This window comes from Telmatherina bonti, assembly GCF_933228915.1.
Source record: "Telmatherina bonti genome assembly, chromosome: 9".
NCBI lineage: Eukaryota > Metazoa > Chordata > Actinopteri > Atheriniformes > Telmatherinidae > Telmatherina > Telmatherina bonti.
The window spans coordinates 41,682,099-41,701,314 of NC_136627.1; the positions used below are offsets into that span (position 1 = coordinate 41,682,099).

The 19,216-nt window shown below is 44.3% G+C and overlaps 1 protein-coding gene across 1 annotated transcript in view; it reads right to left on the minus strand.

The window, feature by feature from the left end:
• Positions 1-19,216, minus strand: part of LOC306760658 (uncharacterized protein) — a 65,829-nt gene that overhangs the window by 18,352 nt on the left and 28,261 nt on the right. Inside the window, exon 2 of the mRNA XM_079246607.1 lies at positions 4,853-5,045. Within this exon, the coding sequence (XP_079102733.1) occupies positions 4,853-5,045 (193 nt within the window). The remainder of the gene's footprint in view (positions 1-4,852; positions 5,046-19,216) is intronic.

Consider the following 19,216-nt stretch of genomic DNA (forward strand, 5'->3'; position numbering starts at 1 on the left):
TCCAGCAGGATGTAGACAGATGTTCCAGCAGGATGTAGACAGATGTTCCAGCAGGAAGAGGACAGATGTTCCAGCAGGATGTAGACAGATGTTCCAGCAGGATGAGGACAGATGTTCCAGCAGGATGAGGACAGATGTTCCAGCAGGATGAGGACAGATGTTCCAGCAGGATGTAGACAGATGTTCCAGCAGGATGAGGACAGATGTTCCAGCAGGATGTAGACAGATGTTCCAGCAGGATGAGGACAGATGTTCCAGCAGGATGTGGACAGATGTTCCAGCAGGATGAGGACAGATGTTCCAGCAGGATGTAGACAGATGTTCCAGCAGGATGTAGACAGATGTTCCAGCAGGATGAGGACAGATGTTCCAGCAGGATGTAGACAGATGTTCCAGCAGGATGAGGACAGATGTTCCAGCAGGATGTAGACAGATGTTCCAGCAGGATGTAGACAGATGTTCCAGCAGGATGTAGACAGATGTTCCAGCAGGATGAGGACAGATGTTCCAGCAGGATGAGGACAGATGTTCCAGCAGGATGAGGACAGACGTTCCAGCAGGATGTAGACAGACGTTCCAGCAGGATGTAGACAGATGTTCCAGCAGGATGTAGACAGATGTTCCAGCAGGATGAGGACAGATGTTCCAGCAGGATGAGGACAGATGTTCCAGCAGGATGAGGACAGATGTTCCAGCAGGATGAGGACAGATGTTCCAGCAGGATGTAGACAGATGTTCCAGCAGGATGTAGACAGATGTTCCAGCAGGATGTAGACAGACGTTCCAGCAGGATGAGGACAGACGTTCCAGCAGGATGTAGACAGATGTTCCAGCAGGATGTAGACAGATGTTCCAGCAGGATGAGGACAGATGTTCCAGCAGGATGAGGACAGATGTTCCAGCAGGATGAGGACAGATGTTCCAGCAGGATGAGGACAGACGTTCCAGCAGGATGAGGACAGATGTTCAAGCAGGATGAGGACAGATGTTCCAGCAGGATGTGGACAGATGTTCCAGCAGGATGTAGACAGATGTTCCAGCAGGATGTAGACAGATGTTCCAGCAGGATGTAGACAGATGTTCCAGCAGGATGAGGACAGATGTTCCAGCAGGATGAGGACAGACGTTCCAGCAGGATGAGGACAGATGTTCCAGCAGGATGTAGACAGATGTTCCAGCAGGATGTAGACAGATGTTCCAGCAGGATGAGGACAGATGTTCCAGCAGGATGAGGACAGATGTTCCAGCAGGATGAGGACAGATGTTCCAGCAGGATGTGGACAGATGTTCCAGCAGGATGAGGACAGATGTTCCAGCAGGATGAGGACAGATGTTCCAGCAGGATGTAGACAGATGTTCCAGCAGGATGTAGACAGATGTTCCAGCAGGATGAGGACAGATGTTCCAGCAGGATGAGGACAGATGTTCCAGCAGGATGAGGACAGATGTTCCAGCAGGATGTGGACAGATGTTCCAGCAGGATGTAGACAGATGTTCCAGCAGGATGTAGACAGATGTTCCAGCAGGATGAGGACAGATGTTCCAGCAGGATGTAGACAGATGTTCCAGCAGGATGAGGACAGATGTTCCAGCAGGATGTAGACAGATGTTCCAGCAGGATGAGGACAGATGTTCCAGCAGGATGAGGACAGATGTTCCAGCAGGATGTAGACAGATGTTCCAGCAGGATGTAGACAGATGTTCCAGCAGGATGAGGACAGATGTTCCAGCAGGATGTAGACAGATGTTCCAGCAGGATGTGGACAGATGTTCCAGCAGGATGTAGACAGATGTTCCAGCAGGATGTGGACAGATGTTCCAGCAGGATGTAGACAGATGTTCCAGCAGGAAGAGGACAGACGTTCCAGCAGGATGAGGACAGATGTTCCAGCAGGATGTAGACAGATGTTCCAGCAGGATGTAGACAGATGTTCCAGCATGATGTAGACAGATGTTCCAGCAGGATGTAGACAGATGTTCCAGCAGGATGAGGACAGATGTTCCAGCAGGATGTAGACAGATGTTCCAGCAGGATGTAGACAGATGTTCCAGCAGGATGTAGACAGATGTTCCAGCAGGATGAGGACAGATGTTCCAGCAGGATGTAGACAGATGTTCCAGCAGGATGAGGACAGATGTTCCAGCAGGATGAGGACAGATGTTCCAGCAGGATGAGGACAGATGTTCCAGCAGGATGAGGACAGATGTTCCAGCATGATGTAGACAGATGTTCCAGCATGATGTAGACAGATGTTCCAGCAGGATGAGGACAGATGTTCCAGCAGGATGAGGACAGATGTTCCAGCAGGATGAGGACAGATGTTCCAGCAGGATGTGGACAGATGTTCCAGCAGGATGAGGACAGATGTTCCAGCAGGATGAGGACAGATGTTCCAGCAGGATGTAGACAGATGTTCCAGCAGGATGTAGACAGATGTTCCAGCAGGATGAGGACAGATGTTCCAGCAGGATGAGGACAGATGTTCCAGCAGGATGTAGACAGATGTTCCAGCAGGATGTAGACAGATGTTCCAGCAGGATGTAGACAGATGTTCCAGCAGGATGAGGACAGATGTTCCAGCAGGATGAGGACAGATGTTCCAGCAGGATGTAGACAGATGTTCCAGCAGGATGAGGACAGATGTTCCAGCAGGATGTAGACAGATGTTCCAGCAGGATGTAGACAGATGTTCCAGCAGGATGTAGACAGATGTTCCAGCAGGATGTAGACAGATGTTCCAGCAGGATGAGGACAGATGTTCCAGCAGGATGTAGACAGATGTTCCAGCAGGATGTAGACAGATGTTCCAGCAGGATGTAGACAGATGTTCCAGCAGGATGTAGACAGATGTTCCAGCAGGATGTACATAGATGTTCCAGCAGGATGTAGACAGATGTTCCAGCAGGATGTAGACAGATGTTCCAGCAGGATGTAGACAGATGTTCCAGCAGGATGTAGACAGATGTTCCAGCAGGATGAGGACAGATGTTCCAGCAGGATGTAGACAGATGTTCCAGCAGGATGTAGACAGATGTTCCAGCAGGATGTAGACAGATGTTCCAGCAGGATGAGGACAGATGTTACAGCAGGAAGAGGACAGATGTTCCAGCAGGATGTGGACAGACGTTCCAGCAGGATGAGGACAGATGTTACAGCAGGAAGAGGACAGATGTTCCAGCAGGATGAGGACAGATGTTCCAGCAGGATGTAGACAGATGTTCCAGCAGGATGAGGACAGATGTTACAGCAGGAAGAGGACAGATGTTCCAGCAGGATGAGGACAGATGTTCCAGCAGGATGAGGACAGATGTTCCAGCAGGATGTAGACAGATGTTCCAGCAGGATGAGGACAGATGTTCCAGCAGGATGTAGACAGATGTTCCAGCAGGATGTAGACAGATGTTCCAGCAGGATGTAGACAGATGTTCCAGCAGGATGAGGACAGATGTTCCAGCAGGATGTAGACAGATGTTCCAGCAGGAAGAGGACAGATGTTCCAGCAGGATGTAGACAGATGTTCCAGCAGGATGAGGACAGATGTTCCAGCAGGATGAGGACAGATGTTCCAGCAGGATGAGGACAGATGTTCCAGCAGGATGTAGACAGATGTTCCAGCAGGATGTAGACAGATGTTCCAGCAGGATGTAGACAGATGTTCCAGCAGGATGAGGACAGATGTTCCAGCAGGATGTAGACAGATGTTCCAGCAGGATGAGGACAGATGTTCCAGCAGGATGTAGACAGATGTTCCAGCAGGAAGAGGACAGATGTTCCAGCAGGATGAGGACAGATGTTCCAGCAGGATGAGGACAGATGTTCCAGCAGGATGTAGACAGATGTTCCAGCAGGATGTAGACAGATGTTCCAGCAGGATGTAGACAGATGTTCCAGCAGGATGTAGACAGATGTTCCAGCAGGATGAGGACAGATGTCCCAGCAGGATGAGGACAGATGTTCCAGCAGGATGAGGACAGATGTTCCAGCAGGATGAGGACAGATGTTCCAGCAGGATGTAGACAGATGTTCCAGCAGGATGTAGACAGATGTTCCAGCAGGATGAGGACAGATGTTCCAGCAGGATGTAGACAGATGTTCCAGCAGGATGAGGACAGATGTTCCAGCAGGATGTAGACAGATGTTCCAGCAGGATGAGGACAGATGTTCCAGCAGGATGTAGACAGATGTTCCAGCAGGATGTAGACAGATGTTCCAGCAGGATGAGGACAGATGTTCCAGCAGGATGTAGACAGATGTTCCAGCAGGATGAGGACAGATGTTCCAGCAGGATGAGGACAGATGTTCCAGCATGATGTAGACAGATGTTCCAGCAGGATGTAGACAGATGTTCCAGCAGGATGTAGACAGATGTTCCAGCAGGATGAGGACAGATGTTCCAGCAGGATGAGGACAGATGTTCCAGCAGGATGTAGACAGATGTTCCAGCAGGATGAGGACAGATGTTCCAGCAGGATGAGGACAGATGTTCCAGCAGGATGTAGACAGATGTTCCAGCAGGATGAGGACAGATGTTCCAGCAGGATGAGGACAGATGTTCCAGCATGATGTAGACAGATGTTCCAGCAGGATGTAGACAGATGTTCCAGCAGGATGTAGACAGATGTTCCAGCAGGATGAGGACAGATGTTCCAGCAGGATGAGGACAGATGTTCCAGCAGGATGTAGACAGATGTTCCAGCAGGATGTAGACAGGGTTAGGGTTAGTAAGACAGAAGTAACAGAGAAAGGTACACATAATGGAGCCTCTGTCACTGCACCTGTGTGCGCCACCATCCTGGAAAAAGTGAACATGCTTCAGCTTCAGAAGCTGTTGTGATGTTCTTGTAAACTCACCTGAGTCTTCAGGAAACATCTGGGTCTTCAGGGCTGCACTGAACTTCTGTTGTAGTTTAGTCTCGAGGAGTCTGACTTTGTACTTCAGAGTTTCGTTTTCTCTCACCATGCTCGTGTAGAGCTCTCTGAAGACGCTGCAGATCTTCCGAGCAGCCTGTCTGGACATGGCGGTCAACACGGCGGTCAGCTGGGACTGCAGGACGAGGATGAAAACAAAGCGTTAAAAGAAAAACCCACAGATCCCTGAAGGGAGACCTTTACTTTAGGCCAGAGGTGTCCAGCTCCGGTCCTCGAGGGCCAGAATCCTGCAGGTTTTCTATGTATCCCTGCTCAGACACACCTGATTCAAATTAATTAGTAGTAGAGCTTAATCGGTTGTGCACGTCATTGGCTGTTTGATCCATTTAGTGGAAGCTAGATGTGTTGGAACAGGAATACAAGGGAAACCTGCAGGACAGCAGCCCTCGAGGACCGACTTTGGACACCCCTGCTTTAGGGTTTCCACAGACATTTCAGAGATGTGTTGCAGTTAGCTTATCCTCACGAAAGATCAGGTGGAAGATGCTTCGAACGATCAATAATCCATTTCCAACAATCAATCATCCATTTGCAACGATCAATCATCCATTTCCAACGATCAATACTCCATTTCCAACTATCAATACTCCATTTTCAACCATCAATCAACCATTTCCAACCATCAATCATCCATTTCCTACTATCAATACGCCATTTCCAACGATCAATCATCCATTTCCAACGATCAATACTCCATTTCCAACTATCAATACTCCATTTCCAACCATCAATCAACCATTTCCAACGATCAATCATCCATTTCCACTGATCAATGCTCCATTTCCAACCATCAATCAACCATTTCCAACCATCAATCAACCATTTCCAACGATCAATACTCCATTTCCAACGATCAATCATCCATTTCCAACCATCAATCATCCATTTGCAACGATCAATCATCCATTTGCAACGATCAATCATCCATTTGCAACGATCAATCATCCATTTCCAACGATCAATAATCCATTTCCAACGATCAATGATCCATTTCCAACGATAAATGATCCATTTCCAACAATCAATCATCCATTTGCAATGATCAATCATCCATTTGCAACGATCAATAATCCATTTCCAACTATCAATAATTCATTCCCAACGATCAATATTCCAATTCCAACGATCAATATTCCATTTCCAACCATCAATGATCCATTTCCAACCATCAATAATCCATTTGCAACGATCAATCATCCATTTCCAACGATCAATCATCCATTTCCAACGATCAATAATCCATATCCAACGATCAATATTCCATTTCCAACCATCAATCATCCATTTCCAACCATAAATAATTCATTTCCAACGATCAATCATCCATTTCCAACGATCAATCATCCATTTCCAACTATCAATATTCCATTTTCAACCATCAATCATCCATTTCCAACCATCAATCATCCATTTCCAACAAACAATACTCCATTTCCAACTATCAATACTCCATTTCCAACCATCAATCATCCATTTCCAACTATCAATACTCCATTTCCAACTATCAATACTCCATTTCCAACCATCAATCATCCATTTCCAACGATCAATCATCCATTTGCAACGATCAATCATCCATTTCCAACGATCAATCATCCATTTCCAACGATCAATAATCCATTTCCAACCATCAATCATCCATTTCCAACGATCAATCATCCATTTCCAACGATCAATACTCCATTTCCAACTATCAATACTCCATTTCCAACCATCAATCAACCATTTCCAACCATCAATCATCCATTTCCTACTATCAATACGCCATTTCCAACGATCAATCATCCATTTCCAACGATCAATACTCCATTTCCAACTATCAATACTCCATTTCCAACCATCAATCAACCATTTCCAACGATCAATACTCCATTTCCAACGATCAATCATCCATTTGCAACGATCAATCATCCATTTGCAACGATCAATAATCCATTTCCAACCATCAATCATCCTTTTGCAACGATCAATCATCCATTTGCAACGATCAATCATCCATTTGCAACGATCAATAATCCATTTCCAACGATCAATAATCCATTTCCAACGATCAATAATCCATTTCCAACGATCAATCATCCATTTGCAACGATCAATCATCCATTTGCAACGATCAATAATCCATTTCCAACTATCAATAATTCATTCCCAACGATCAATATTCCATTTCCAACGATCAATATTCCATTTCCAACCATCAATCATCCATTTCCAACCATCAATCATCCATTTCCAACCATCAATAATCCATTTGCAACGATCAATCATCCATTTCCAACGATCAATATTCCATTTCCAACTATCAATATTCCATTTCCAACCATCAATCATCCATTTCCAACCATCAATCATCCATTTCCAACGAACAATACTCCATTTCCAACTATCAATACTCCATTTCCAACCATCAATCATCCATTTCCAACGATCAATACTCCATTTCCAACTATCAATACTCCTTTTCCAACCATCAATCATCCATTTCCAACGATCAACACTCCATTTCCAACTATCAATATTCCATTTCCAACCATCAATCATCCATTTCCAACGATCAATAATCCATTTGCAACGATCAATCATCCATTTCCAACGATCAATAATTCATTCCCAACGATCAATATTCCATTTCCAACGATCAATATTCCATTTCCAATGATCAATCATCCATTTCCAACGATCAATATTCCATTTCCAACGATCAATCATCCATTTCCAACGATTAATATTCCAATTCCAACCACCAATCATCCATTTGCAACGATCAATCATCCATTTCCAACGATCAATTATTCATTTCCAATGATAAATATTCCATTTCCAACTATCAATACTCCATTTCCAACCATCAATCATCCATTTTCAACGATCAATCATCCATTTCCTACTATCAATACGCCATTTCCAACGATCAATCATCCATTTCCAACGATCAATACTCCATTTCCAACTATCAATACTCCATTTCCAACCATCAATCAACCATTTCCAACGATCAATCATCCATTTCCACTGATCAATACTCCATTTCCAACAATCAATACCCCATTTCCAACCATCAATCAACCATTTCCAACGATCAATACTCCATTTCCAACGATCAATCATCCATTTGCAACGATCAATCATCCATTTGCAACGATCAATAATCCATTTCCAACCATCAATCATCCATTTGCAACGATCAATCATCCATTTCCAACGATCAATACTCCATTTCCAACTATCAATATTCCATTTCCAACCATCAATCATCCATTTCCAACGATCAATCATCCATTTGCAACGATCAATAATCCATTTCCAACGATCAATAATCCATTTCCAACGATCAATATTCCATTTCCAAAGATCAATATTCCATTTCCAACGATCAATCATTCATTTCCAACGATCAATATTCCATTTCCAACGATCAATATTCCATTTCCAACGATTAATATTCAATTTCCAACCATCAATCATCCATTTCCAACCACCAATCATCCATTTGCAAAGATCAATCATCCATTTCCAACGATCAATAATTAATTTCCAATGATAAATATTCAATTTCCAACGATCAATATTCCACTTCCAACCATCAATATTCCATTTCCAACGATCAATATTCCATTTCCAACCATCAATCATCCATTTCCAACCATCAATACTCCATTTCCAACTATCAATACTCCTTTTCCAACCATCAATCATCCATTTCCAACGATCAATACTCCTTTTCCAACCATCAATCATCCATTTCCAACGATCAATACTCCATTTCCAACTATCAATATTCCATTTCCAACCATCAATCAACCATTTCCAACGATCAATCATCCATTTCCACTGATCAATACTCCATTTCCAACAATCAATACCCCATTTCCAACCATCAATCAACCATTTCCAACGATCAATACTCCATTTCCAACGATCAATCATCCATTTGCAACGATCAATAATCCATTTCCAACGATCAATAATTCATTCCCAACGATCAATATTCCCTTTCCAACGATCAATATTCCATTTCCAACGATCAATACTCCATTTCCAACAATCAATACCCCATTTCCAACCATCAATCAACCATTTCCAACGATCAATACTCCATTTCCAACGATCAATCATCCATTTGCAACGATCAATCATCCATTTCCAACGATCAATAATTCATTCCCAACGATCAATATTCCCTTTCCAACGATCAATATTCCATTTCCAACGATCAATCATCCATTTCCAACGATCAATATTCCATTTCCAACGATCAATATTCCATTTCCAACGATTAATATTCCATTTCCAACCATTAATCATCCATTTCCAACGATCAATAATTCATTTCCAATGATAAATATTCCATTTCCAACTATCAATACGCCATTTCCAACCATCAATCATCCATTTCCAACGATCAATATTCCATTTCCAACCATCAATCATCCATTTCCAACCATCAATCATCCATTTCCAACGATCAATACTCCATTTCCAACGATCAATCATCCATTTGCAACGATCAATCATCCATTTGCAACGATCAATAATCCATTTCCAACCATCAATCATCCATTTGCAACGATCAATCATCCATTTCCAACGATCAATACTCCATTTCCAACTATCAATATTCCATTTCCAACCATCAATCATCCATTTCCAACGATCAATCATCCATTTGCAACGATCAATAATCCATTTCCAACGATCAATATTCCATTTCCAAAGATCAATATTCCATTTCCAACGATCAATCATTCATTTCCAACGATCAATATTCCATTTCCAACGATCAATATTCCATTTCCAACGATTAATATTCAATTTCCAACCATCAATCATCCATTTCCAACCACCAATCATCCATTTGCAAAGATCAATCATCCATTTCCAACGATCAATAATTAATTTCCAATGATAAATATTCAATTTCCAACGATCAATATTCCACTTCCAACCATCAATATTCCATTTCCAACGATCAATATTCCATTTCCAACCATCAATCATCCATTTCCAACCATCAATACTCCATTTCCAACTATCAATACTCCTTTTCCAACCATCAATCATCCATTTCCAACGATCAATACTCCTTTTCCAACCATCAATCATCCATTTCCAACGATCAATACTCCATTTCCAACTATCAATATTCCATTTCCAACCATCAATCAACCATTTCCAACGATCAATCATCCATTTCCACTGATCAATACTCCATTTCCAACAATCAATACCCCATTTCCAACCATCAATCAACCATTTCCAACGATCAATACTCCATTTCCAACGATCAATCATCCATTTGCAACGATCAATAATCCATTTCCAACGATCAATAATTCATTCCCAACGATCAATATTCCCTTTCCAACGATCAATATTCCATTTCCAACGATCAATACTCCATTTCCAACAATCAATACCCCATTTCCAACCATCAATCAACCATTTCCAACGATCAATACTCCATTTCCAACGATCAATCATCCATTTGCAACGATCAATCATCCATTTCCAACGATCAATAATTCATTCCCAACGATCAATATTCCCTTTCCAACGATCAATATTCCATTTCCAACGATCAATCATCCATTTCCAACGATCAATATTCCATTTCCAACGATCAATATTCCATTTCCAACGATTAATATTCCATTTCCAACCATTAATCATCCATTTCCAACGATCAATAATTCATTTCCAATGATAAATATTCCATTTCCAACTATCAATACGCCATTTCCAACCATCAATCATCCATTTCCAACGATCAATATTCCATTTCCAACCATCAATCATCCATTTCCAACCATCAATCATCCATTTCCAACGATCAATACTCCATTTCCAACGATCAATCATCCATTTGCAACGATCAATCATCCATTTGCAACGATCAATAATCCATTTCCAACCATCAATCATCCATTTGCAACGATCAATCATCCATTTCCAACGATCAATACTCCATTTCCAACTATCAATATTCCATTTCCAACCATCAATCATCCATTTCCAACGATCAATCATCCATTTGCAACGATCAATAATCCATTTCCAACGATCAATATTCCATTTCCAAAGATCAATATTCCATTTCCAACGATCAATCATTCATTTCCAACGATCAATATTCCATTTCCAACGATCAATATTCCATTTCCAACGATTAATATTCAATTTCCAACCATCAATCATCCATTTCCAACCACCAATCATCCATTTGCAAAGATCAATCATCCATTTCCAACGATCAATAATTAATTTCCAATGATAAATATTCAATTTCCAACGATCAATATTCCACTTCCAACCATCAATATTCCATTTCCAACGATCAATATTCCATTTCCAACCATCAATCATCCATTTCCAACCATCAATACTCCATTTCCAACTATCAATACTCCTTTTCCAACCATCAATCATCCATTTCCAACGATCAATACTCCTTTTCCAACCATCAATCATCCATTTCCAACGATCAATACTCCATTTCCAACTATCAATATTCCATTTCCAACCATCAATCAACCATTTCCAACGATCAATCATCCATTTCCACTGATCAATACTCCATTTCCAACAATCAATACCCCATTTCCAACCATCAATCAACCATTTCCAACGATCAATACTCCATTTCCAACGATCAATCATCCATTTGCAACGATCAATAATCCATTTCCAACGATCAATAATTCATTCCCAACGATCAATATTCCCTTTCCAACGATCAATATTCCATTTCCAACGATCAATACTCCATTTCCAACAATCAATACCCCATTTCCAACCATCAATCAACCATTTCCAACGATCAATACTCCATTTCCAACGATCAATCATCCATTTGCAACGATCAATCATCCATTTCCAACGATCAATAATTCATTCCCAACGATCAATATTCCCTTTCCAACGATCAATATTCCATTTCCAACGATCAATCATCCATTTCCAACGATCAATATTCCATTTCCAACGATCAATATTCCATTTCCAACGATTAATATTCCATTTCCAACCATTAATCATCCATTTCCAACGATCAATAATTCATTTCCAATGATAAATATTCCATTTCCAACTATCAATACGCCATTTCCAACCATCAATCATCCATTTCCAACGATCAATATTCCATTTCCAACCATCAATCATCCATTTCCAACCATCAATCATCCATTTCCAACGATCAATAATTCATTTCCAACGATAAATATTCCATTTCCTACTATCAACACGCCATTTGCAACGATCAATCATCCATTTCCAACGATCAATAATTCATTTCCAATGATAAATATTCCATTTCCAACTATCAATACTCCATTTCCAACCATCAATCATCCATTTCCAACGATCAATCATCCATTTCCTACTATCAATACGCCATTTCCAACGATCAATCATCCATTTCCAACGATCAATACTCCATTTCCAACTATCAATACTCCATTTCCAACCATCAATCAACCATTTCCAACGATCAATCATCCATTTCCACTGATCAATACTCCATTTCCAACAATCAATACCCCATTTCCAACCATCAATCAACCATTTCCAACGATCAATACTCCATTTCCAACGATCAATCATCCATTTGCAACGATCAATCATCCATTTGCAACGATCAATAATCCATTTCCAACCATCAATCATCCATTTACAACGATCAATCATCCATTTCCAACGATCAATACTCCATTTCCAACTATCAATATTCCATTTCCAACCATCAATCATCCATTTCCAACGATCAATCATCCATTTGCAACGATCAATGATCCATTTCCAACGATCAATAATTAATTCCCAACGATCAATATTCCATTTCCAAAGATCAATATTCCATTTCCAACGATCAATCATTCATTTCCAACGATCAATATTCCATTTCCAATGATTAATATTCCATTTCCAACCATCAATCATCCATTTCCAACCACCAATCATCCATTTGCAACGATCAATCATCCATTTCCAACGATCAATAATTAATTTCCAATGATAAATATTCCATTTCCAACGATCAATATTCCACTTCCAACCATCAATATTCCATTTCCAACGATCAATATTCCATTTCCAACCATCAATCATCCATTTCCAACCATCAATCATCCATTTCCAACGATCAATACTCCATTTCCAACTATCAATACTCCTTTTCCAACCATCAATCATCCATTTCCAACGATCAATACTCCATTTCCAACTATCAATACTCCTTTTCCAACCATCAATCATCCATTTCCAACCATCAATAATCCATTTCCAACCATCAATACTCCATTTCCAACGATCAATAATCCATTTCCAACCCCGATCAATACTCCATTTCCAACGATAAATATTCCATATCCAACGATCAATATTCCATTTCCAACCATCAATCATCCATTTCCAACCATCAATCATCCATTTGCAACGATCAATCATCCATTTCCAACCATCAATTATCCATTTCCAACGATCAATATTCCATTTCCAACGATCAATATTCCATTTCCAACCATCAATCATCCATTTCCAACCATCAATCATCCATTTCCAACGATCAATACTCCATTTCCACCTATCAATACTCCTTTTACAACGATCAATCATCCATTTCCATCGATCAATACTCCATTTCCAACTATCAATATTCCATTTCCAACCATCAATCATCCATTTCCAACGATCAATCATCCATTTGCAACGATCAAAAATCCATTTCCAACGATCAATAATTAATTCCCAACGATCAATATTCCATTTCCAATGATCAATATTCCATTTCCAACGATCAATCATCCATTTCCAACGATCAATATTCCATTTCCAACGATCAATCATCCATTTCCAACGATTAATATTCCATTTCCAACCATCAATCATCCATTTCCAACCACCAATCATCCATTTGCAACGATCAATCATCCATTTCCAACTATCAATAATTAATTTGCAACGATAAATATTCCATTTCCAACTATCAATACTCCATTTCCAACGATCAATAATTCATTTCCAATGATAAATATTCCATTTCCTACTATCAATACGCCATTTCCAACCATCAATCATCCATTTCCAACGATCAATATTCCATTTCCAACCATCAATCATCCATTTCCAACCATCAATCATCCATTTCCAACGATCAATAATTCATTTCCAACGATAAATATTCCATTTCCTACTATCAATACGCCATTTCCAACCATCAATCATCCATTTCCAACTATCAATACTCCATTTCCAACCATCAATCATCCATTTCCAACCATCAATAATCCATTTCCAACCATCAATACTCCATTTCCAACGATCAATAATCCATTTCCAACCCGATCAATACTCCATTTCCAACCATCAATATTCCATTTCCAACGATCAATATTCCATTTCCAACCATCAATCATCCATTTCCAACCATCAATCATCCATTTGCAACGATCAATCATCCATTTCCAACCATCAATCATCCATTTCCAACGATCAATAATCCATTTCCAACGATCAATCATCCATTTCCAACCATCAATCATCCATTTCCAACGATCAATATTCCATTTCCAACGATCAATATTCCATTTCCAACCATCAATCATCCATTTCCAACCATCAATCATCCATTTCCAACGATCAATACTCCATTTCCACCTATCAATACTCCTTTTCCAACGATCAATCATCCATTTCCATCGATCAATACTCCATTTCCAACTATCAATATTCCATTTCCAACCATCAATCATCCATTTCCAACGATCAATCATCCATTTGCAACGATCAATAATCCATTTCCAACGATCAATAATTCATTCCCAACGATCAATATTCCATTTCCAATGATCAATATTCCATTTCCAACGATCAATCATCCATTTCCAACGATCAATATTCCATTTCCAACGATCAATCATCCATTTCCAACGATTAATATTCCATTTCCAACCATCAATCATCCATTTCCAACCACCAATTATCCATTTGCAACGATCAATCATCCATTTCCAACGATCAATAATTAATTTGCAACGATAAATATTCCATTTCCAACTATCAATACTCTATTTCCAACGATCAATAATTCATTTCCAATGATAAATCATCCATTTACAGTTCAGTCAGCTTCATTAGAACCGCTTCACGACGACGTCTCAGGGAGGACCGGTCGTCAGAACCGGGTCAGGGAGGACCGGTCGTCAGAGCCGGGTCAGGGAGGGCGGCCGTCAGAGCCGGGTCAGGGAGGGCGGCCGTCAGAGCCGGGTCAGGGAGGGCGGCCGTCAGAGCCGGGTCAGGGAGGGCGGCCGTCAGAGCCGGGTCAGGGAGGACGGCCGTCAGAGCCGGGTCAGGGAGGGCGGCCGTCAGAGCCGGGTCAGGGAGGGCGGCCGTCAGAGCCGGGTCAGGGAGGGCGGCCGTCAGAGCCGGGTCAGGGAGGACGGCCGTCAGAGCCGGGTCAGGGAGGGCGGCCGTCAGAGCCGGGTCAGGGAGGGCGGCCGTCAGAGCCGGGTCAGGGAGGACCGGCCGTCAGAGCCGGGTCAGGGAGGGCGGCCGTCAGAACCGGGTCAGGGAGGACCGGTCGTCAGAGCCGGGTCAGGGAGGGCGGCCGTCAGAGCCGGGTCAGGGAGGACGGCCGTCAGAACCGGGTCAGGGAGGACCGGTCGTCAGAGCCGGGTCAGGGAGGGCGGCCGTCAGAGCCGGGTCAGGGAGGACGGCCGTCAGAACCGGGTCAGGGAGGACCGGTCGGGGTGGAGAGGAGGGGAAAGACAGATCAACATGTTCAGCAGCTTTTATTCTGAAAGTCCTGCAGGAAGAGGAGGAACATGCTGATGATGTCATACAAGGAGGAAGAGGAGCAGAGAGATGAAGAAGAGCTCAGTGCATCGTGGGACTCATCATTTACAAACTGAAATCTATCAGATAAATCTGACTGGAACCAGTCTAATGCGGTCCCTTTAATCCCAATAACATGTTCCAGCCTCTGTAGCAGAATATTGTGATCAATAGTGTCGAATGCAGAACTGAGATCTAAAAGAATGAGTCCAGACAGAAGTCCTTTATCTGAGGCCATGAGAAGATCATTAGACTTTCACCAGTGCTGTCTCTGTGCTATGATGAGCTCTAAATCCTGACTGGAACTCTTCACGTTGGTTCTGATGGAAGTTGGGCTGAAACTGTTTTCTCCAGGATTTTAGACAAGAAGAGGAGGTTTGGATATCAATCTATAATTCGCTAAAACTCCTGGATCCAAACTCGGTAAAGATTTTAGGGAAAGTGAAGTCGGAATATTCAGCTTTTATTCTGGAGGGATCAGCAAACTTCCACATTCACACAAGATGGAATAGCATCTGATGGCATTCATCACAATAATCAACACATCTGGTGTTTGGTTGCATGAACGGACAACTTTATAGAAGAGGAGAAAAATGGTCAGAAAACGTCGAACCCCGCCTCCATCCTCCATCTTGCCTGACCTGCTCGCTCTCTCCAGCACAAGTCACATGACTCTGGTTTCTCTCTTGTCATTTTCCTGCGTTTCTTTACTGAATCAGAGACAAGAGGAGCACGTCTCTCAGCAGGAGGAGCGACTAGAGGAGCACGTCTCTCAGCAGGAGGAGCGACTAGAGGAGCACGTCTCTCAGCAGGAGGAGCGACTAGAGGAACACGTCTCTCAGCAGGAGGAGCGACTAGAGGAACACGTCTCAGCAGGAGGAACGACTAGAGGAGCACGTCTCTCAGCAGGAGGAGCGACTAGAGGAACACGTCTCTCAGCAGGAGGAGCGACTAGAGGAGCACGTCTCTCAGCAGGAGGAACGACAAGAGGAGCACGTCTCTCAGCAGGAGGAGCGACTAGAGGAGCACGTCTCTCAGCAGGAGGAGCGACTAGAGGAGCACGTCTCTCAGCAGGAGGAGCGACTAGAGGAGCACGTCTCTCAGCAGGAGGAGCGACTAGAGGAACACGTCTCTCAGCAGGAGCGACTAGAGGAACACGTCTCTCAGAAGGGGGGGAGCGACTAGAGGAACACGTCTCAGCAGGAGGAGCGACTAGAGGAACACGTCTCAGCAGGAGGAGCGACTAGAGGAACACGTCTCTCAGCAGGAGGAGCGACAAGAGGAGCACGTCTCTCAGCAGGAGGAGCGACTAGAGGAACACGTCTCTCAGCAGGAGGAGCGACTAGAGGAGCACGTCTCTCAGCAGGAGGAGCGACTAGAGGAGCACGTCTCTCAGCAGGAGGAGCGACTAGAGGAACACGTCTCTCAGCAGGAGCGACTAGAGGAACACGTCTCTCAGAAGGGGGGGAGCGACTAGAGGAACACGTCTCAGCAGGAGGAGCGACTAGAGGAACACGTCTCAGCAGGAGGAGCGACTAGAGTAACACGTCTCTCAGCAGGAGGAGCGACTAGAGGAACACGTCTCTCAGCAGGAGGAGCGACTAGAGGAACACGTCTCTCAGCAGGAGGAGCGACAAGAGGAGCACGTCTCTCAGCAGGAGGAGCGACTAGAGGAACACGTCTCTCAGCAGGAGGAGCGACTAGAGGAGCACGTCTCTCAGCAGGAGGAGCGACTAGAGGAACACGTCTCTCAGCAGGAGGAGCTACTAGAGGAACACGTCTCTCAGCAGGAGGAGCTACTAGAGGAGCACGTCTCTCAGCAGGAGGAGCGACTAGAGGAACACGTCTCTCAGCAGGGGGAGCGACTAGAGGAACACGTCTCAGCAGGAGGAGCGACTAGAGGAACACGTCTCAGCAGGAGGAGCGACTAGAGGAACACGTCTCTCAGCAGGAGGAGCGACAAGAGGAGCACGTCTCTCAGCAGGAGCAGCGACTAGAGGAACACGTCTCAGCAGGAGGAGCGACTAGAGGAGCACGTCTCTCAGCAGGAGCAGCGACTAGAGGAACACGTCTCAGCAGGAGGAGCGACTAGAGGAGCACGTCTCTCAGCAGGAGCAGCGACTAGAGGAGCACGTCTCACAGCAGGAGGAGCGACTAGAGGAGCACGTCTCTCAGCAGGAGGAGCGACTAGAGGAACACGTCTCTCAGCAGGAGGAGCGACTAGAGGAACACGTCTCTCAGCAGGAGGAGCGACTAGAGGAGCACGTCTCTCAGCAGGAGGAGCGACTAGAGGAGCACGTCTCTCAGCAGGAGGAGCGACTAGAGGAACACGTCTCTCAGCAGGAGGAGCGACTAGAGGAACACGTCTCTCAGCAGGAGGAACGACTAGAGGAGCACGTCTCAGCAGGAGGAGCGACTAGAGGAGCACGTCTCTCAGCAGGAGGAGCGACTAGAGGAACACGTCTCTCAGCAGGAGGAACGACTAGAGGAACACGTCTCTCAGCAGGAGGAACGACTAGAGGAACACGTCTCTCAGCAGGAGGAGCGACAAGAGGAGCACATCTCTCAGCAGGAGGAGCGACTAGAGGAACACGTCTCTCAGCAGGAGGAGCGACCAGAGGAACACGTCTCTCAGCAGGAGGAGCGACCAGAGGAGCACGTCTCTCAGCAGGAGGAGCGACTAGAGGAGCACGTCTCTCAGCAGGAGGAGCGACTAGAGGAACACGTCTCTCAGCAGGAGGAGCGACAAGAGGAACACGTCTCTCAGCAGGAGGAGCGACCAGAGGAACACGTCTCTCAGCAGGAGGAGCGACCAGAGGAACACGTCTCTCAGCAGGAGGAGCGACTAGAGGAGCACGTCTCTCAGCAGGAGGAGCGACTAGAGGAACACGTCTCTCAGCAGGAGGAGCGACAAGAGGAGCACGTCTCTCAGCAGGAGGAGCGACTAGAGGAACACGTCTCTCAGCAGGAGGAGCGACTAGAGGAACACGTCTCTCAGCAGGAGGAGCGACTAGAGGAGCACGTCTCAGCAGGAGGAGCGACTGGAGGAACACGTCTCTCAGCAGGAGGAGCGACTAGAGGAACACGTCTCAGCAGGAGGAGCGACTAGAGGAGCACGTCTCTCAGCAGGAGGAGCGACTAGAGGAGCACGTCTCTCAGCAGGAGGAGCGACTAGAGGAGCACGTCTCTCAGCAGGAGGAGCGACTAGAGGAACACGTCTCTCAGCAGGAGGAGCGACTAGAGGAACACGTCTCTCAGCAGGAGGAGCGACTAGAGGAACACGTCTCAGCAGGAGGAGCGACTAGAGGAACACGTCTCTCAGCAGGAGGAGCGACTAGAGGAACACGTCTCTCAGCAGGAGGAGCGACTAGAGGAACACGTCTCTCAGCAGGAGGAGCGACTAGAGGAACACGTCTCTCAGCAGGAGGAGCGACTAGAGGAGCACGTCTCTCAGCA